This window comes from Eucalyptus grandis, chromosome 2 (assembly GCF_016545825.1).
Source record: "Eucalyptus grandis isolate ANBG69807.140 chromosome 2, ASM1654582v1, whole genome shotgun sequence".
NCBI lineage: Eukaryota > Viridiplantae > Streptophyta > Magnoliopsida > Myrtales > Myrtaceae > Eucalyptus > Eucalyptus grandis.
In genome coordinates this window covers 55,089,712-55,110,614 of record NC_052613.1, presented here as the reverse complement: position 1 = coordinate 55,110,614, position 20,903 = coordinate 55,089,712, and the positions used below count along the sequence as shown (strand labels likewise).

The following is a 20,903-nucleotide window of genomic DNA, read 5'->3' as shown; positions in this document are numbered from 1 at the left end:
TGGTTTTGAATGAAGAGTTTCTCTTGCTACCACAATTTTTGGGACGGAAGTGCACAAGAGGTCTTCAGCTCTATTTCTGTCGTTCTCCTCTTTTTCAATCCAGTATGCAAAAGACGGGCGAGAGCAAGCGAGCAAGGCAATAACAAGTCTGGCTAATTGTATTGCCCTCTTGGTATATTCACCGCTTCGCTGTTGTTGCATAATATTCGAAGTTCCATGTCAAGAGGGTCATATAGATGCTTTCTCAGAGATCATATTACCTTCGTTGACGCACCTGCGCTGAGCTCCTCGACATCTGCCTGAATAGTCACTGAAGCTGTACCAAAACTACGTTGCCAAAGTTTCGGAAAAATGGTTTGATCAGTATTGATAGGAGTGCGGACCACAGCGAAGCCCGGTTGTTGGAGAACGATGGTGTCAGATTCTGGCGTTTCGTATCTGCTTTGGTTAGCATCAAAGTCCTTGATCATCCTGTTCCAACCCTTCCCATGGGATGCAACTAGGGCTTATGACGAGGAAGATATGCTGCTGAACTCTTAAAGAAAACATTAGGGTCATCCTTTCGGCATTTGATTCTGAAGTTTAGAACGATGCAGACATTGGACCGGAGGAAGGAAGTAGCGTTTAGGCTCGATATACAAGAACAAGAGGGGAGCTTCCCGAAAGAGCTGACATCTGCTATGCAGTCAGCGCATGGTCGTTTTCATCAATTGCGTTTGTATATGATGCAAAATGGAATAAAACAATAAGAGTTCCGCTGTTGCGATGTGAATGCGAAACATTAGGCAGTCGGTGAAATTTGTGCGGGCTTCATCGCTTGCTGTACTTGGCAACCCGGCATGTCCCTAAAAGGGGCCGAGCTGATGAAGGCATCAGGGAGAAGGCAACCAAGTTACATTTGCAATCAGGATATGGGGTTAAAAAAAAAAATCCAAAAGGCGGGTGCTGAACTAAAATGTGAAAAGAAGCGACTCCACTGGGGATCGAACCCAGAATCTCTGGTTTCGTAGACCAGCGCCTTATCCATTGGGCCATGGAGTCCTTGTTTGACCTTTGACGTCGGTAATTTATTTAATTACATTTTAGCTGTCCAAGACAAACCCCCGAGAGCAGTTTTTTTTGCTTCCCGGTATTTCTGGCGGGTAATCACGTTATGATCTTTGAATTATTAATTCATTCTCGAGAAACCGATTACTTGACAAAACGCCTTGTTATTAATTATTGTCTTCATTAATTAACTCTTAACAAAAAGACTATAAAAAGAGGGTCAATGAAAACTTGTACTTTAGCTTCAGTTTCATGTGAAATGAAAAAGATGAGCACGCTGGTCGCTCCCAAGGACTTCTCTCCTGTCGAGGATGCGGAGGCCATCAAGGAGGCTTGCCAAGGTCTCGTTTCACATCCCCTTCCTCCGCTCTTACTCGGCATTTTTGCATCGTCCATCCGACCGTTCTCAGTTTCGTGGTTGCTTTGCATCAGCTCGGTTTGAATTATGTTACTGACAGACATGTCGCATTTCTCGGACCCGACTTTAATGCTTCTGCTGCTTGTTGCGAAACCCCTTACCTTTGTAAAAAGCATTGAGGTTGTGTTTGATAGGATGGGGAACGGATGAGAGGGCCATAATCTCGGTCCTAGGACACAGGAACATGTTCCAGAGAAGGCTCATCAGGTTGGCCTATGAAGAAGTCTACCATGAAGACCTCATCAGGCAGCTCCAGTCCGAGCTCTCCGGTCATTTCGAGGTCCGTGATGTGATCCCCCACCCCAGTACATGCATGCCCATCCCGTTTTGCATCACAGCTAATGACCCAGATTGTTTTTATTCGATTTGGATCGATGTCGTTTTAGCACTGTGAATTCCTTATTTCTCTTTGAACGAGTGATGAAAATGTCGCGGCAGACAGCAATGTGCCACTGGATCTTGGACCCGGCTGATCGGGATGCAGTGTTTGCTAACTTGGCGCTGAAGAAGGCGACGCCCAATCATCGGGTCATTGTAGAGCTCGCGTCTCTCAAGTCCCCTGAGGAACTGTTGGCAATTAGGAGAGCATACAAATTCCGGTACAGGCGTTCCTTGGAAGAGGATGTGGCCGCTCACACCAGTGGAGATGTTCGAAGAGTAACTTCTCAGAGCCCATGATCTGTGCTTTTCTATCAAAACATTAAGACTAGATGAATCGTGAATTTGAGAAACAAAGTGAAAGAACGATTTTTTTCCTCTTCTGGCTCTATGGTTATCGTGCAGATTCTCGTTGCGTTAGCGAGTGCTTATAGGTACGATGGCGACGACATTGACAAGGAAATGGTTAAATTGGAAGCAACGATTCTTTACGACGAAATCCACAGTAATGCTTTTAACCATGAAGAGCTCATCAGAATTTTGAGTACAAGAAGCAAGGTGCAGCTCAATTCAACCTTCAATCACTACAGGGACATCCATGGCACTTCTATCACCAAGGTACACAATTCTAAGTTCATCAGATAACAGACAAGAGGAAAGAATGACGCCCTTTGAAATTCAGTACTAGAACCTTGTATTGGCACTAGACTTGGTCGAGAAATTCATCAGACATTTCCCTATCATTCCAAAAGAAGAAAACTTCATCAATAGCAATCCATGTCGTAAAAGCATACGCCGGTCATGGAATTCAATCTTTCACAGGGATTATCAGGAGACCCGGCGGATGAGTATCTAGCAGGACTCCGGACTGCTATCAGATGCATCAAGGAACCCAAGAAATACCTTGCAAAGGTACGTGAATGCCGCCGGCATGTGAATAAAAGAAGACCAATTTTTTTTCGAGTCAACAACTCTCCCATTTTCGTTGGAACTTCATACCAGTCAGAACTTGCATGTACGCAGGTGCTTCGCACTGCCGTGAATGCAGTCGTAACTGACGAAGACGCTCTCAGCAGAGTCATCCTCACCTGCGCGGAGAAGGACCTGGCAGAGATCAAAGAGCTTTTCTTCAGAAGGAACAGCACGTCTCTTGAGGAAGCCGTGGCTAACAGCACCTCAGGAGACTTCAAGAACTTCCTCCTGACTCTACTTGGGAGCGAAGACATTTAGAGGACTCTCCCTCAGCAATCAGCTTTTCTAGATAGAATAAGGGGAGGTTGCATTGCGTCCAAGCACAACATAGTCACCGCTGCCAAATGATGGATTTTTTTTTCACCTTTTCTCCTTGGCTTTAATTTGACTTTTCCTTGCACACGCAAAGTGTGAAAGCACCCGGTTTCGGAAATGGGATTTTCTTCATTTAAATCATGAGGTTGGAAAAGTCTCTTGCTGATGCGCTATTGGTCGGCTGATGTCAATGAACTCTTTTAATTGAGGACAGAGTGAATAATGACGCTGTCAGTGTGAAACCTGCGCAACGTACATGCTGATGACATTACCTTTTACTGCCTCTTTTTTTTTTTTACCAAATCTCACCATGAACTGCAGCCGTTCTTGAGTATCCTACGGACCGGTGACTACCACTTGCACTTTTGCCTTATCCAGAAATTACCTTTTGAGACAATCAGTGAAACGGTCATGTCATGAACCATACAGATATATCTTTTTTTGCCGCCGAACAGGCATTTCTCTGAAAATTATGGAAATTGCCTAACTTTTTTTTTTATTTTTTTTTTTTATGGGAAGTTGCGGATGCAATAAGCCTTTCATTCATTCCATCGGACGGTTCACCCTCTTCTTCATTGATTAAAATACGCAATTTTCCCCCTCCATTAGAATAGATAATGTTAATGTCATTGTCCAGTCTCTATCTCTCTCTCTGTCTCTTTCCCCCCCCCCCACCCTTAGTCCAAGATTCGATATTACGAAAAGAAGATAATCTTTTTAGTTCTTTAATCTTAATTTGGTTTCTTTAATCATGGTCCTTTCGGCACAAGATTGAGAAGAGAAGGAAGAAATACAAGACAGATGGGCTCTAGTACTTATCGCCACTCCACCCAACAAACAAATTTTTTTAAAGTTAAAAAAAAATAAAGGAGCCGAACAAATTTAAGAAAACAAAAAAAAATAAATCAAACAACGAATTATCGAGCCCTCCCCGCTAAATATGACGTGTCACCGAGAAAAGAAAAAAAAAAAAAACCAAAAAAAAAAGAAAAGAAAAAGACTTTCCCAAGTCAATGACCCCTGTTTTTGTCTTAAAACGCAAAATTCACCACGAACCCACCCCCTCATGTGACTCACTCCCAAAACAGAGGCGGCTCCTCTCCCTCCTTCGCCGTCTTTTTCCCCACCGACAAGTGAGGCGGTGCGCCGCCGCCGCCGCCGCCGCCACCTGCCGGCGACCGCCCAATGCCCTCCCTCCCCCGCCATCCGCCGCGATTCCCCCGCCTCCCGTCCCTCCCTCCCCCGGATCGCTGACCCTCTGTCCCCCGTGTCTCCCCCTCGAGCCCGATTTCGCCGCCCAAGGGAAGGAAATGGAGTCGGGCGCCTCTTCGATCGACCAAATCTCCAAGTCCGCCGCCGAGATCCTCGCCAAATGGAAGCAGTACAACGACAAGGTCAACTCTTGCATCCAGAGCAGCGATTCCCGTCCGGGTCCAGCCCGAAATCCGCGACCCCGCCGCAGCCGCCGCCTCCCCACCGCCGGCCGCGGCGGCTGCGGCTGCGGCGGCGGCGGCGGCGGCGGCGGTCGTCGCGGTGCCGGTCCAGGTGCCGACCCGGAGGGTGCATGCGAAAGGGTCGAAGAAAGGTTGCATGAAGGGAAAAGGAGGGCCGGAGAACCTGAGGTGCAATTACAGAGGGGTGAGGCAGAGGACGTGGGGGAAGTGGGTGGCCGAGATTCGGGAGCCGAGCCGAGGGAGCCGGCTCTGGCTTGGGACGTTCCCGACGGCCCTCGAGGCTGCTCTTGCTTATGACAAGGCCGCGAGCGCAATGTATGGCTCTTTTGCGAGGTTGAATTTTCCTCTCGGTTTGAGTTCCAAGGACTCCTCCAAGGACTCTTCTTCTTCCACCACTATTGCTGCTCGCGAGAAAGGTCTAACTTTTCTCTGTAAATTATCCATCTTTGTTGGTTTTTGGGGTGTACCCAATTTGGGTTTTGTGTTTGATTTTTGTTTTGTTCAGTGGGTACTGTTTTGCCGTGGTTTCTTAAAGATCAGATCGTAAATTAAGTGCACATGGTGCTTGACCGGTAGTCCAAGAGAGAAAGGTGGTTTTTGATGGGTCATGAGCATGATTGAACATGAAGTGATGTTGTAGGAAACCAGGAACGTTCCGAGGGAATTTGGTAGAAAGTATCAGGATAATGTATTCAGTTATGCATTTAATTTTTAAGCTAAGGTAAAAAAGGAAAAGACTTGACGGGAAAAGCAGGAAGGGTTCGGAGCTGTAGGGAATGTTGGTAGCTGCATCGAGATAATTTTGAAATTCAGTTATCCGTGAGCCCTTTTTTGCCATTAGGACAAGTACGATGAGCTCTGGTTATAGTTAGGCTTATCGATCTATCATCTTTCCATGAGGATATCAACAGTATACTTTTGTTGGCGCTATCCTGGAGCTCCCATTTACATCTGCTAAAGAAGAGTAGAGGTTGATATTTTTTCATTTAATTCTTGAGCAGAAACTAATTTGTTTGAGATCTCACGTTCCACCTGCCTCTGGGGTTTTTCGGATCTAGATCCGTCTCAAGTGAGTCGCCTAGGAAGCATAATTGGCCGTTTGTAATAATTAGTTTATCCTTTTGGTCTCTGAACTTAATTTGTTCCTCGGGTTTACTCTGCCAACTGGACTCTATCATAGGGAACTCCTCTCGGAAGACTGTACTGTTGCCAACAAAAGCTGACCTCCATGCAAAAACATGAACAGCTTTTCTTGAGCTTATCCTGAGCCTGTACAATCTCCTTACTCTGGCATTACAGTCTCCAAATCGATTAGTTGTTCAAACTTGGAGGTAGAAGAGAAATGCCTTGTTGGTATTTGGGTAGAAGAAGCCTCTTCTAGGGATCAGATCTAGGAGAATTTGGCTATGCTGCTGAAAGCTGAGTATACGAGCTGAATGCTGATGAATATGAAATACACCCTTGGACTTGCATGAATCCTAATGGAGGCTAAGATGCTTGTGCTTGTACTGGTAAAAAAAAAACAGTAGGAAACATCTTGAATGGCATTTTAATTTGCAGAGTGGCTAGTCTTTGAGTGACCTTCATGCTACCTCATGTCCATAAAACAAATGTATTCATAGCAAGTCATTGCAACCTCATGCTTTCTGTACCAATATTCCTTTGCAGATGATTTGACCTTAAATGAGCCACTGTCTGCCGATCTCCATCTCGGCAGATTTTCGATGGTTTTAGTGGATGAGCGTCCAAAAAAGCATTCGAAGACCAGTTCTTCCTTGTCACCAGGTGCAAGGTCATCACCTGTCCAAGAAAGCGAGTCTTTGGAGTTTGAGGTACTTCATCATGGCTGTTTATTTTTATTATAAGCATATTTTCTGAATTTTCCATCCTTTCAGCTGTCACTGCGGAGTGGGACTGGAATCTCCAATCCTCAAAATAATACAGAAGAAGATCTCAAGCAGGAGCCAGCTGAAAATATACTTCTTGATCTCTCCAAATCTGCCATTTGTGTCGAGGAGGTTTCTGACAAGACTACTGTCGAAAAGGCCGAAGGATCAGCTGAAAGTTCAGCCACCTCTGATACTACCTTCGATTCATCTAAATCTGTCGACATGGTACTTTCTTTAGTTTGAGATGCATATGTTCTATAATTAAAGCTAGTGCATTTTCATCTCTTTTCACTTGCGTTATTTTTTCTATTAAATTTATGTTGGGGTATTTGCAGATTGCTACCAGCAGCGCTGGTACACCCTCCGAGAGCAAGGACTTGAAAACATGGCTCTCAAACATGAGACAACTCATCAATGGAAAGCCTGTTGAAGTCTCTGCAGAGGCAGAACTTGCCAGTCTTATCCAATCAAATGATGAGGAGGTTCAGAAGGCTAGAACCATGTTTGAGAGCTTGAAGTCCATGGATTTCAAATCAGTGTCTGACCCCGACTTCTCAGAAAGATTAGAGCAAGCTATCTCTGCTCTTCTGTCCGACAAGAGCCACCCGTCTCATGGATGCTCAGCTCTCCACGGAATCTGGAAGCAGATTTCTTTTCTTTGTGCAGACTTCAAACGTGCACAAACTGATATAATGGAAGTCACTGAGATGTTCGTTTTGAAAGAGTCCCTGCAGGCTGAGCTTGATGAGAAGACCATTAACTTTGAAAGGCTGCAGAAGAATGATGCAGAATGCGACAAGAAGATCGAGAGCCTCGAAGCCAAGATTAGCAAGCTGCAAGCCCAGCTGAAGAAGGAGAAGGAAGCGAAAGTGGAAAACTCGTTTGAGATGAAGAGACTGTACAAGGAGACCGAGGAGAAGGGGGAGCTTTTCAGGCAGTACTTTGAAGAAGAGGCGAAGTGGAGGCTTAAAAAGAGGAAGGCTGAGAGGGACATTGAGCGGGTGGAGAAGGATTGGGAAGAGCTAAAGAAAGAATTTCTGCTGTTCTAACATAGTATTTAATGTTTAGTTGCTGTAGTTTCCAGACATGTTGGGATTGTAGAAGTCTCATTTTATTTTTGAATTATTGACCTCTCATGAACTACCAATTTGCCTCTGAATTTGTTCGTTGGCCCTTGAAATTCTTGGATTTTTTCCTTCCGTGCTTTAGAAATTTCAGCAGGAAGGAGAAAAATTGTGTTGCTACGGTGGTCTCTGAATTGGAGGGAGTATTGAGTTCAACACTCGATGTTGACTGCACTATAACAAGAACAAGGCCAGAGCCCGTGCATCCTGTCATGGTGGCTCAGCCGAAGTAGCTGCTGCCTATGATTATGTCTCGAATGATGATCAGATCGGTTTTGTCATATTTGGCTAACGCAGGAATTGACTAGTTGAGTGTCCGAAGAGAATGGAAGCATGTCTTGCGAACAGCGCCTCCAAATGGCCCCAGCCGTGGATCGCGTGGGTTTTCTTGTCAGTGGACATTCATTGCATCTGAGTGGACAAGCAGAAAAGGTAGAACTCCAAGTACTTACTGATAGGAGGTGTCTTCTAAATTACTAAAGAGCGCATTTGCTCCAGCTAATGCCTGCCAGTCGATAACATTGTGGAACCAAAAAGGGGGCACACAGAAGATTGGAGAGAAGACAGCGGTGAGGAACTTCGGTAGTCTATAGCTTTCACGAGAGATGGCTCAACCAGAGATGGTCAAGATAAAAGTAACAGGTCCCTGCCACAAAATTGCAATTGTTAAGGCTCCATATGGCGTGGTGCAATACTGGCATACAAGGATATGAGCAATGATGCAAGGTTCTGAGTTGCTGATTTCTCTGCTACATGGGCAATTGCTTGGATAGAGAAAAAAGAACAAGACAATAGAGAACAAGGGGGCAGCACAACCTTGTCACGTACTTTTTTTCAGGGAAGCAAAGAGAGACATTACAAAGAACTGCCTTTACCTCACACCGTCCACTAGACAAATTACAAATGACAAAACTTCATCAAAGTAGACGATTTGATTACCACATCACTATTGAGGTTAGCGAAGAAGACCAGAGAAAAACAAAATTAACGAACTCTAGCATGGGTTTTTCATGTAAACAGAGTACTCTAGGGCGAGCGTGCGTGGATCATTTCTTCCTTGAGAGAGCTGCAGCAAGTCCACCTGCCAGCAATCCTACAGCAGTAACAGCGATGCCAATGCCAATTATCCCATCTACAATCAGACAAAGTAGGATAATCAGCGATTTCTACACTTGGAACAAACTGGGGGCATAATAATCGGTCATTTGGTCCTTACCCTTGGTAATACGGTCTTCAATTGTTTTCTTAAGTGTGAGGGCCTGTCTCCAATCAGGGGCAATCTGCCGGAAGAATTAGGTTAAATATGTCAGAAGAATTCTAATAACTCATCTCACAGTCAAGCAATTGATGATTCATGTAAATTTCTATATCACCCATTCATGAACACCTATTTTTGAAAGATCTGGCGAAGAACATGAAGTAACTAACAGCAATATCATACTGAGACAAAAAATCATGCATCAAGAAGTTGAATTGCTCATTCATTGTCGTCTAAATTACTCGAGAATCAGATGAATTTAAGCATTTGGAGCGAATGACTCGTGTTTCAACACAATTTCTGATGTCCAGACAGCATTGACAAATGAAGAAATCGAGGAGTGAGAAAGCAATACACTGTTAAGGGTTAAGATGCAATCTGACGCCAGCAGTAATATACATAAGGACTCTAATCATGTTATCAGACATGAAAAACTTAAGCCTGACCCGCAGACACCGCTCCACAAGGTCCCTGCTCTTTGTGTAGTCTCCACTTCTGTAATAACCAACAGCTAGAAGATAAAGCTGCTCTCTCAATTGCAGAGGACTCGTAGTGCCAGAAACGGAAGCTGCAGATAGACATCAGTCACAAAAATATTTAACTAGAAATTACATAAAGTACACCTACGTGTAATCAACGCTAACTTCCAACAAAACCACCACTATGGGAACCTAGGCATAACAATGAGACAGCCTACACTTTACCTTCAAGCATTGCTATTCCACGCTGGACATCTTCTGGTTGCCTGGAGTGAACAAGTGCCCACGATAAACGCATAATACATTCACTAATAAGCTCATCAGATGAAGCTTTCTCAGCCTCAGCAATTTCTCGCTCGCAACCCTAATCAAGAAATTTTTAATGGGGACAACAAGAAGAAATGAAGATCATATACGCCAGCCATAATGAGCAAGAGATGTTCATATATGAGGTGGAAAGTTAGCAAATTGCCAAGTAACTAAAAGCTAGAACAAGAGTCAATAATAATGTTCTGTTTGAATGAACTCTAACCACTTCTAATAGATATTTGTTGGTGCTACAGAAGGACATTGAAGACTGTTCAGGCAGAATGACACTGCGCAAGAGAGGACAGCGAAGGCAAAACAAAGCAGCAAATAAGCACGACGGGGATGCAGTATGAAGTTTCAAACAAAAGCACCGACAGGGAGTATGTGACAGCACTGGTCAGAATCAATCATCCCACCTTATATACTGAATGACAATGACAGCCATCCCATGACAAGTAACATGACACGACTCGACATCATCAATATTCGAAGCACAATTTATACTGATACAACAAAACGAAACCGAGGAATCAATGCTTAAACCTCAACGAATCAGCTTACAATAGAATCCACATGCAAATGCCAGCAAGCCAATTCGAGTGAGTCCAAACGCATGGATCTCTTACCTAAGCTCGTCTACGATCGTCATGGTCCTTTCCACTTTCCATCTCCACGCAACTATTATCACACCATTCCGGCGATCTCACGAAACAATCGTTCTATCACTCGATTGCTCACCACAAGCCACCGGCTGCCATGGTAGCCGGAGCTAATACTTTCGAATTTTCCATGCTACACGCACTACACTTTGTAGTGCTTTGTAGTGCTCGACTGTGCTCTCTCGACGGCATCCTGTTCTCAACTACAGTTATATCCGGTAGGGTTTAGGCACTATACTTCCACAAAGCAAGACAAGCCCTCACTCGAACATACTACCGATCAACTATTTCGAGAACAGAGCACGACGTTCCAGTCGTTCCCACATGTTACAGCTAACACGAAGAGCTCCGACCTACAACCTGGACGCACGGAGGTGAAATTCCCCCTTCACTGAACTAATAACGCTGCGATTACAGCTTCCGGTAGCTATATAAACCGAGAAGTTTAGAGAGAGAGAGAGAGAGAGCTGACCGCGATGACGTCGCGATCGCACCAGGGGATGTGATCGGCGCCGGTGAAGAAGTCGGAGACCGATCCGAAGAACTGGCTCATCTTCGCTTCCATAGTTTCTCCGCTTCTTCCGCTACTAGAGAGAGAGAGAGAGAGAGAGAGAGAGAGAAGCAGTTCGGAATTTGAGCAGAGATGGAATCTCGCTTTCAGGAAAAAGCGGTTGCGCAGGCACAGTTCGCACCTCAATTCATTTCGAAATTCTCCCTTTTTCTTTCTGTCTGCGAGTTTCGGCTTTTGCTTCACGATTACGCATTCCTTTGTTTTCGCTCCGATTTTACATTTTCCTAAATATTTTTTCATACGTATTTTCTAATTTTAATTACCTCAGCTCCAAGCTAATTTTCGTATATCTCAATTTACAGGGAATTTCATACCGAAAACTGGAAAGAAATAAAAAAAATCCATCCTTCAAAAAGATCAACGAATACTTTGCTTTATGGCGCGTTGGCCATTTTGATTTTTCACGACGGTAATCGAAAAGAGGCATTGGCAAACTCAACTCCATCATCAAGCTTCAAAAGAACTCTCTTTATTCACATGAATCAATCTCAATCCATCTACAAAAAAGAAAACACCCTTTGTCTGCTGAGGGAGGAAAAAGAATTATCTGCAGGCATTCAACATAGTGATTGTTTTTCCAATATGGGGGCGACCGAGAAAAGGATCGCCCAACAGCGGCCGCCATTTGCTCGGAGCTGGAGACAGCTCCGTGCTCTGCTCGAGCTCGCGTGATGAATGACCATGTAACTTGAAACGGATCCGAACTGTAATCGATATGTTGCTTCCTTCACTTCACTTGCTGACTGTACAAGCCTCTGAATGATGTGGCCACATTGCTGGGGGTACGAATAACTGCCGACCGGCGTATTTGAAGGTAAATAAAGCTAATTGAAACCCTAGAACTGAGAGGCACCCACATGGTGGTTTGGCATTTTTTTTTTGGAATTCGGATGCAATTGCAGCAGGAATCATCACAGGTGTTCCGTACATCCTACTTCCCGCTTAGTTTGTAAGTTTGAAGTGAAGTGAGCATTATTTCTTCCTGAAAACCATCTAAAGGTACCACTATTGTCTTCTCATGCAAACTTCCTCGGGTGGTGGGGGCACTTCCTCGTCAAATTTGGAATCGCCATTTCCACTGCAGAGCCGGGTAGATAGCGTAGACGACACGGGCACAAAATTACCTGCATTGGCTTATTGATATTACATGACAGGATCAGATCGGATCGGACTAAAAGAGAAGGGAAAATGAAGGTTTATACAAAGAAAAAGAGCAAGTTCCGCACCTCTGAAGGACGAACTCCTTTCAAAATCCTTGGTTGTGTGCAACAGTATGGTCCCGGAGAGCACGACAATGAAACCACATATATCTGAAATAATGTCTCCACCACTCTGACCATCCCAATCCTAGAACAGAAACAGCCAATGTGAGCAACTACAGACCGTAAGATGACTTGTTTAAGTAAACCCGTCTAACAAATGAAACCCGAAATTTAACTTATGTAATTAGTCAACTCACGCAAATCCTGATTAGATACATGCAGATAAAAAAAAAACGAGATAATTGGATTATGGGGGTGTAGCTGCAACTCCTGTTTTCAGTTAGCCTACTCCTCCCTTGAGGACACACTCAACTAGAGACAAGAAGGTCAAATAAGCAAGCCGTCATGAAATGAAAATGCACATGGTGCCTTCTTATACCTTAAACATTATGACACTGGCAAGGATTGTAAGGGTCGTGAACATAACATAGTAAATGGGTGACACAATTGCAGTGTTGAATGTGTCCAGCGCCTGAAATATCATAATCAAAGAAAGACCAGCACAGAATTAAAAGCATGGAGCGAATGCAAGAGAGGAAGCATTTGACTGGGATCCATCAGATACTACTATGTGTTTAAAGTAAATTTTTGTGAAAGAAACCAAGCAGAACAAGATAAGCTCTTAAGATAAGCTCTCATCAAGCACTATATAGTAAACAGAACACAAAGAAACCTTTTGCAGTAAAAACCAACTGTAAATAGTTTCTGAAGCAAGAGATTTGACTCCCCAATCCCGACATAAAGAATTACCACATAGGTAAATGAAAAGGACAGACCACTCTATCCAGCGATGAAGAAGGAGGGCAGTGACCTTGCCGAAAGGCCACAGGAACATAGATTTTCAAGTTTACAGGTGAAAATTTAGTTAAGAATTGCAAGACTCAGGCACCTGGAGTCCTCAATTATCATAAACCCAAGGGCAAAAAAAGGCAGATTCCTCCACAGTTCCTGATTATTCTAATCACAGCTCATGAGGTTCAGGAATCAACCGGTATACACAAAATGCAGGCTAGAGGTAAGGAGGCTGGAATCTCAAAACAGCCTTAGCAAAAAAGAGAGAATGTCAAAAAACAAAAATTTGACTTCTTCATGATCATAATCTTAGGAGATAACTTTAACCAGGTTGGTCAATTTACCATATCACCAGCAAAATGCTTCTTACTAAGGAAAGACAAAGTTCTACCTGTCCTACAATCCCAAGAAACATGAAACATGGAGGCACCACAAAAAAAGACAAGCACCATATCTAGTTAAGAAAGATGCATATATTCCATGACTTCCTTTTCTCCCAATGTTATGTAATCTCAACATATGGGAAAAGTAAAAGTTACAGTAAAAGAGGAAATTTGGTGTCATTCAATATTATCGATTGTTGTGAGGCAATGACAAATGAAATTTACAAATTCATCATTGGGCAAGTTAGCTAATTAAAGTTGGATAACATCTTGGGACGGACCTTATTGAGATAATTCATTTGGGTAACTACACATGTAGCCACCACCAACATAAAGAACCAAGTCTCTGGATAGATCAACTGATTCTTCCCCTCAAAAGTCAACTTCAAAGAAGTCCCAAGGGCTTTCACACTCATCACCTGCAGATAGATCATAAAACTTATGACAACTGAGAAGAAAAAATACCCATATGCAGAAGTAATTTAGACATGTCCCCACGACAATTATTGTAACTCATTGACTTTGTTTTGACTGGACGAAAAGAATCAGAAAAGGATACGATTTGTCCCTGGTGATGAGCCTCCCTGCACCCCAAATCAATGATCTACCTAAAGCTAATGATGCAAGGTCAACTCTTGCATTTAAGTGGGGCATCCAACAATCTGGTTGGCGTAAATACACTAAAGTAGGTTGGAAGGAATAAAAAATTCCAAAAGATGCAGAAGCAGTTGATTTACCGAGAGAGAGCCCATTAATGAGCAGATGCCAGTGTAAACTAGCACATCCGTGTGCCCACATCTAGGTGAAAAATGGAAAACCAGGATGAACACCAGCATGATTACCGAGCCAACGTAGAGCAGAAACGCTGAAAAAGATATGAAAATGCAGTCAGTTATCAGCAAATCAGTGATCGTGTAAAGAACACATAAACCAGGCCCGAAGACTGACCTGGTTGAGTCGCCATAATCCATATTTCTTGAACGGAAGTGATGGGACTTTCTTGCGGTGCGTGGATTACAATTATGACAGAACCGACAATGCACATCACACAGCCCAACATCCCCAGCTTGTGTAGTTTCTCCTTCAAGATGAAGTGCGCCAGCACGGCACTAACCAATTGATCCAAAGTACAGACATTGAGGACAATTGAAAAGGGCTCATATTGAGATACTGCAACAAAAACCCCCAAGAACATGCCAAAAACTCGAGGAGAACCACACTACCTGACTATTATACTTAAAGCACCGAGAGGAGTGACGAGCACCGCCGGGGCGAATGCGTAAGCTATGAAATTCGCAACCTCTCCAACAATCACTACATCAGAAAAAAGAAAACAGAAACAAATTCTGCAGAATTTCAGCTGATGAAACAGGTCAGTACTACTAACTACTTGGTTAAGGGTGCCCAGAAACTGAAGCATGAAGTTAATGGGTCAATTTCTTGGCTTCTTCTATATTATGATTATCACTCTGTTTCCTATAAAAAAGAATGCAACATGAAGCAAAATAAGTCATTTTTAAACTAACTATCGAAGCCGAAAAAGCAATGCACATACTCCGAGTTCATTAGATAATTTCGATTTCAGTGGTTAGAATCGATTTAGCGAGCTATCGTCACTAATTATTGAGCCAGAAAAACAAACGATGGAAATTAAATCAAGGAGCTTACTCGTGATCATGCCCACCCACCATAGAGGCTCCAACAGATACGCATACCCACCGACACCTTTCGCCAAAAAAAGATCAAGACATCGAATCAGTCCCCCGTTTTTCCAGAAATTCCAGACACCCAATTCGTCAAATTTCACGTTCTTTCGAAGGAGCAGGGAAATCGAAGATATTTACCAGCTCTCACCCCGGAAACGGCGGCGGCTCGCCGGAGGCCCTTCTTCTTGATGATGAAGCTGCCGCCGATGAACCCGCTCGAGAGGAGCGCCAAGACGACGCCGGTCAGATTGTCCGTCGAGAAATCCATTCCCTCCCAAATTCCTCCCTCCCCTACTCTCTCTCTCTCCTCTCTCTCGCGACTCTCTTCATGAACGTCGTCCAATCACGGGCCTCTGCAGATCATCCTCTGTTCCTCGCGATCCCTGAATATTCCCTGTCCATATGAACGCGAGAGAAGCCTACGGCGTATGTGGATACAGCTAATACCTCGGCCACTGTTCTGGTCCTTGGCAGTTAGCTCGTTATTTGCCATCACTTCAATCATTAATCGATCGCTAATCCGCGACGGGTTTTTTATTTAAATTATACGTGGGGAAAGGTAGAGAAATTTGTAAAATACCTGTTTAATTTATGAATCAAGTCGGCAAGCAACGTGATTTCCCCCCCGTTGGTGAGGCGATCCTTTGGTCACAATGTGTACGTTGCAGCGGATGGGCCTCTCCTCTAGAAGGAAAAGACGATAAAACAGTCGCGCGCGGATTCGCTCGACGTCGTCGCGTGTGTGGATCGGAATCGGGGGCGGGCTCTCGAAACCGAAGCGTGTCGTCGCAGGATTCGGTCCTTGTACCGGACCAAGGACAAAAGGTGGGGTCCGCATGGGCCTGGGAGTTGCGCTTGCGTGTGCACATTGGCATCGGCGAAAGCCCCCCCTCGCCCCAGCGAGATTGACATAATTAAATGCACGCATGGGGTGCGCTCTGAAGACACGGAATCTACTAATAAACCATCCATTATTTTACTTTGATAAATTTATTCTTATGAAATGAATAGATAATAAAGCAATCTTTAATTATTGATTTTTTCGCGAGCTCCACCCTCACCATTATACCCTTTGTCATTGATTAGAGAGAATAGGCCTTTCTTTTGTTCCGGTCCAAGAAAATTTGGAGCATTTTTAAGATGACATTTATTTCGCGAAAAATATTTTAGAGAAAACATTTTCCTTTAAAAATTGCTGCAAAAAGCTAGCCAACGGAAAATCAAGGTTTCGCAAAAATATTCGTGAGCTCCGGCACATGAATTCTCGTGCTTGTTTTGAGATCCTTGACATCCAAAGCCAAGTCCTTGATGCCTAGGATTGGTTCCATTGAGGTCAAGTCCCATCGCGCCTAAGCTTGGGTCCATCAAGTCAAGCCCACGACCCTAATGCCCATGTCTAGGTCCATCTAGCTGGGGCTAAGATCCTCGTGCTCTTGCTTGGGTCCTCATGCTTGAAACTGGGTCCATAGTGCTTGGACTTTGGTCATCAGCACCCGCATTTGGCTCCATCAAGGCCAAGGCCGAGGCAGGGACCTCATTGCCCAAGTCCCTAGCACTCAAACTCAAGTCACCAACGCTTGCCTTTGAGACCCTAGTGTCAATGTCTAAGTCCCTAATGCTCGCAACTAAGTTCATCAAGGAGGCCTTGATATGCTTGTGCTTGATGCCACGTCAACTAGGCTCAAATCCATTACGGAGGCCAAGGTGCTTGGGTCCACAAAGGTTAAGCGTGAGACCTAAGTATTTGTGTTTGGATTTCCTAAAACTATGCCTGTGTCCACAAAGGCTATGCTTAGGTCCCCAGTGCTCATGCTCGGGTCTGGGTGCTCAAGCTTGAGTCGGTCCCTAGAGCATGAGCTCGGGTCTATTGAGGTCAAGGCTTAAACCTTGGTGATCATACCTAGGTCCACCGAAGCCAACCCCAGGATGTTGATGCCAAGGGCAATGGATTAACATAGGTCAGGCTTAAGTCCATCGAAGTTGTGCCTAGGTGCCCATGCTCATGCTAGAATCCTCGACACTCAAGCCCAAGACCATTAAGGCCGAGGCTTGAGACCCAATGCTCGTGTTGATGTCCATTTAGGCCACACCCAAGACCCTAGTGCCTAAGCTCAAGACCTCTGCACCTGTGCTTATATCTCCTACCTTAAGCTTGGTCCAGTGAATTTGAAGACTAGGACCCCAATGCCAATGTTCGAGTGTGCCTGAGCATGTGTATCAATATTGGCACCAACACCAACATTAATAGACACTAGCTTGGGCATCAGGGATTTAAGCAAGAGCATGGAAATGGGATTTTGAGCTCGGCTTCATGGATCTAGTTGGCTCTAATGGACTCGAGCCCGAGCATGGAGGTTTTGGGTCAAACTTCGTTGGACCAAGGCATGGGCCCTGGGTCTCAAGCCTAGCCTCCGTAGACTAAGGTCTAGCCTCTATGGATCTTGGCTTACACGTCAGAGAGCTCAACACAAGCACTAGGCTCCTTGGCCTCTATGGACTCGAGCACGAGCACCTGGGGTCTAGACCTCGGCCTCGATGGCTTAGGTTGTCCCTGCGTAAATTACTAGTGCCCAAATAATGTACGTGTATCAAAAAAATTAAATAAGACTTTCCATTCCAAATGACGGAAAATATTTTTCAGTTATTTTTTATATTATTTATTATGAATATAATATTTTTGTAAAACAAACATAGTCTAAATATCTTAATATCTTATTTGGAGGAAGTGTTTAAGTAACTAAAATCAAAGTTGTAATAAATTCAAGTCCTATTTAAAAATCTAATTTCATAATTTCGATTTATCCTCATAGCCATGTTGGTGCAAGTTCAAATGTGTTTGTTTCATACTAAATTTTGCGATAAAAGAAAACACTCTTCTTGAAAATCATTTTAAGAGAAAATGATTAATTCTATTAATTTAGTGTCGTGCTGAAAAATTGTAATTCAAAGCATTATTAGATATTTGAATCTCACCGAAAACAGTAAGTACAAAAAAAGATGAAGAGATAACTATTTATTCAGAGATTTACGAAAAATGACAAAGAAATAACTATTTATTCAGAGACATGTTATGCTGTAGAAAATAATTTCCTCTACAAAACGAGAATCTCTTTTTTAATATTTTAAACGCGGGTGTATTTTTTTAGCGAATCAAACAAAGAGCTCCTTTTATGGATACAAACACACCACCACGCCGGAGGTTTCCATCAACATTTATTTGTATCGTCGCTAACGAATGAATGAATCGATCCCCATACTCCAACTACAAAAGTTCCGCAACGGGCTATGCACAACATATACACGAGTGGAAAAGAAAGAAAAGAAGAAAAGACAAAAACAAAGTCCGGGGGATTAAAAAAAAAAGGAAAGAAGCCGCCATGTCCGATCTCATGTCAGAAGGAATTCATCTCCAGCGTATACGTCCTCTTCAGCTTCCCCATCTCCGTCGCCGCCTCACGGAACGCCGCCTCATCCTCTCCGCCGCCTCCCTCGAAGCTCGCGCTCCTCATCACGTCCCCCAAGTCGCCGCCGCCGCCTCCTCCTTCCTTCGCCTTCCCATGCTCCTCCCCCTCGGCCTCACTCGCCGGCGCGATCAGCACCATCGTCGCCCCTCTCATCACGTACCCTGACTCCGGCAGCTCCAGCTCCGGCGCGTACCACAGCTTCATCCTCAAGTCCGGAACTCGGATCCTCTCCGCCGACGATGAATCGGCCGCCTCCGAGTCGAAGGATCTCCTCATCTCGGCGATCTCTTCCTCTAGCATCCGGACCTTCCCCTGCTTGTCCGAGTCAACGATCGCCACGCTCTTCAGCATCGGATGATCCGCCACGATCTGTCTCAGCAGATAATGCCTCGCCGAAGCAGCGATCAAGCAAGAAATGATCCAGACCACTCGCAACTTCAGCTCCTCCTCCGCGATGACCGGCCCGGGCTCGAGCTCAACCTCTTCGACGGCTCTCGGTCTCAATTCTAGTGCGCCTTCCTCTCCCGAGGCGGCGGCGCCGTCCTCTCTCCTCCGCAGCGAATTCGCTCCGAGGACGACGCAGCTCTTCATCTCGCCGCCGAATCGAGCCGTCCACCTGAGGACCGTGCGCTTACCGTTGAGCCCGACCGCGTCGACGCAGGAGGGGAGCTCCACGCGCAGCGACTCGATTCCTCTGAAGGGTTTAAGGACTTCGCCGGGAGCGGGACGAGAATCGTAGTCGCAATCGCAATCGCAATCGTCGTCGCCTCCTCCGCCGGAGCGGGAGGCCGATTTAGCCGAGGCGACGCGGTGGAGGAAGCGGAGGGGGCCGCGGACGAATCTGTCGACGAGGCGGGAGAGGAAGCCGCTCCGGCGGCGCCAGCGGCCGGGCTCGGACTCGGACTCGGAGGAGGCGGGGAGGAGGCGGGGGCGGGGGAAGGAGAGGGAGACGGTGGGGGTGAGGGGGACGAGGGAGGAGAGGCGCTTGGAGACGGCGAGGCAGCGGGCGAGGGACCTGGCGTCGTGGACTCGGTCCAGGATGTGGAGGAGCAGGTCGTCCGGTAGGCGACCGAGCTGGTCCTCCCCATCTTCTTCTCCTCCTTCTCCTTCAACCTCCGGCCTTGGAAGATCCATGGATGGAGTCGAAGTTCTAGGTGGCTGTTGATGGCGAATAATGGAAATCTGGATTTTGGTGGGGGGTTTTTGAGGAAAAAAGGATGAAGAGATAAGGCAGAAATGAGAGGTCTTGGAGAGGATGCTTTTTGTGTGTTTATATATGGAGAGAGAGATAGAGAAAGGCGGCTTCGTTGAGAGAGACAGGTGGCGACTAGAGACGAGGCTGACGCAGCAGAACGCGGTTTTGAATGGAACGCTGATTTTTCTTGCATTGCACACGCAATGATGGAGGCGAAGTTTCTTGACCAGCCGGGATCCGTCGTCGGTTTTACGACGTTGCAGCTCCGCAACAGCGTCGATGCTGATGCCGATGCCGAGGCGTGTAGACGTGCCTCCTTCATATGTTCATGGGATATTTTTGCAAAAGCAAATTTTTCCCCAAAAAAGGCAAAAAGGAGTGTCCAACCATATCCCTATAGTTGTTGTGTCGACCTTCTAATTTTATCGATGGTCAAAACAATTTTATCTTCTTAATATTATTATGTCTCCTTAAGTTTTTGATAAAACTTTCTCTTAAAAATATCTTAACAATGTTTTGCATCCGAGGATTATAATTTTTTTATTAACGAATATCTATAACGTGTAATTGATAATTTGAAAATGGGAAGTGGTGTGGAATTTTTATGCCCAAAATTGAAAAAGTTGTATCCATGTCCATTTCTGATTGATTATATTCGATGAGTGTCTTAAAAGGAGTCAGTCCTCCTTGTCAGCACGCTCCTACTTTCTGATTTGACCGAGGACCGAATTGTACTTATAGCATCCTTATCCTTACTTTCCACGTAGATGCACTGAGCCAGTCGACATGACTCTTAGGTTGATGGCTGCTCGCATCACATCATGAATGACGTCTTTGATAATTAAAGTCACTCCTGTTTTATTTAAGGAAATTAAAGTTTTCATTTTCTTTTCTTTGAAAAAGTGAAGGAATTTAGGTCTTCATTTATTTTATAAAAAAGAAATACTTTAGATGATATCTTCCTAGAAATAATATTTGTATCCTTTTAAATAATTAATCATTAAAATTATTTTTTAATCAGAAAAATATGTTTATATTTTCATGGACAATGAAAATATTTTATGTTTATTTTTACAAATGATTCAAATAATATTTTGATTTTTATAAAATAAATACATCATCATTTGCTCAATTTCATATAACTGTGTCATTACGCCGCCGATCTTGATTCTTTTGTGCGTCAAAGTAGTTTTTCATTATTTTGGAATCGATGGTGACCGTTCCGCTA

General features: G+C 44.5%; 5 protein-coding genes and 1 non-coding gene across 7 annotated transcripts; 2 read left to right on the top strand and 4 right to left on the bottom strand.

The window, feature by feature from the left end:
- Nucleotides 1-968: 968 nt before the first annotated feature.
- On the bottom strand, nt 969-1,041 carry TRNAR-ACG. The gene has a single exon. It is a non-coding gene; the product is annotated as a tRNA-Arg (tRNA).
- Nucleotides 1,042-1,232: 191 nt separating this feature from the next.
- Nucleotides 1,233-3,312, top strand: LOC104435702 (annexin D8). The gene is made up of 6 exons (XM_010048406.3): nt 1,233-1,388; nt 1,600-1,745; nt 1,904-2,122; nt 2,249-2,461; nt 2,666-2,755; nt 2,867-3,312. Exons 1-6 carry the CDS (start codon nt 1,271-1,273, stop codon nt 3,071-3,073), a joined length of 993 nt encoding a protein of 330 aa, XP_010046708.2. The 5' UTR covers nt 1,233-1,270; the 3' UTR covers nt 3,074-3,312.
- An 898-nt stretch (nt 3,313-4,210) lies between these two features.
- Nucleotides 4,211-7,715, top strand: LOC104435701. The gene is made up of 5 exons (XM_039307755.1): nt 4,211-4,267; nt 4,642-5,000; nt 6,253-6,416; nt 6,480-6,698; nt 6,809-7,715. Exons 2-5 carry the CDS (start codon nt 4,721-4,723, stop codon nt 7,520-7,522), a joined length of 1,377 nt encoding a protein of 458 aa, XP_039163689.1. The 5' UTR covers nt 4,211-4,267; nt 4,642-4,720; the 3' UTR covers nt 7,523-7,715.
- Nucleotides 7,716-8,338: 623 nt separating this feature from the next.
- LOC104433870 (mitochondrial fission 1 protein A) lies at nt 8,339-11,048 on the bottom strand. The gene is made up of 5 exons (XM_010046751.3): nt 10,775-11,048; nt 9,560-9,698; nt 9,302-9,423; nt 8,814-8,877; nt 8,339-8,729 (listed from the first exon to the last, which is right to left on the bottom strand). The coding sequence occupies exons 1-5, from the start codon at nt 10,865-10,867 to the stop codon at nt 8,644-8,646; spliced, it is 504 nt and encodes a 167-aa protein (XP_010045053.1). The 5' UTR covers nt 10,868-11,048; the 3' UTR covers nt 8,339-8,643.
- A 274-nt stretch (nt 11,049-11,322) lies between these two features.
- LOC104433869 (probable magnesium transporter NIPA6) lies at nt 11,323-15,694 on the bottom strand. Of its 2 annotated transcripts, XM_010046748.3 has the most exons (9): nt 15,155-15,690; nt 14,979-15,035; nt 14,534-14,624; nt 14,259-14,419; nt 14,048-14,175; nt 13,592-13,729; nt 12,515-12,607; nt 12,100-12,220; nt 11,323-11,997 (listed from the first exon to the last, which is right to left on the bottom strand). In XM_010046748.3, exons 1-9 carry the CDS (start codon nt 15,282-15,284, stop codon nt 11,879-11,881), a joined length of 1,038 nt encoding a protein of 345 aa, XP_010045050.1. In that variant the 5' UTR covers nt 15,285-15,690; the 3' UTR covers nt 11,323-11,878. The 2 variants fall into 2 exon arrangements, with proteins under 2 accessions (XP_010045050.1, XP_010045052.1); XM_010046750.3 differs by lacking the exon at nt 12,515-12,607 and having other exon boundaries at nt 15,155-15,694.
- A 2,522-nt stretch (nt 15,695-18,216) lies between these two features.
- On the bottom strand, nt 18,217-19,945 carry LOC104435700 (F-box protein At4g18380). The gene has a single exon (XM_010048403.3). It carries the CDS (start codon nt 19,612-19,614, stop codon nt 18,409-18,411), a length of 1,206 nt encoding a protein of 401 aa, XP_010046705.2. The 5' UTR covers nt 19,615-19,945; the 3' UTR covers nt 18,217-18,408.
- Between the last annotated feature and the right edge of the window lie 958 nt (nt 19,946-20,903).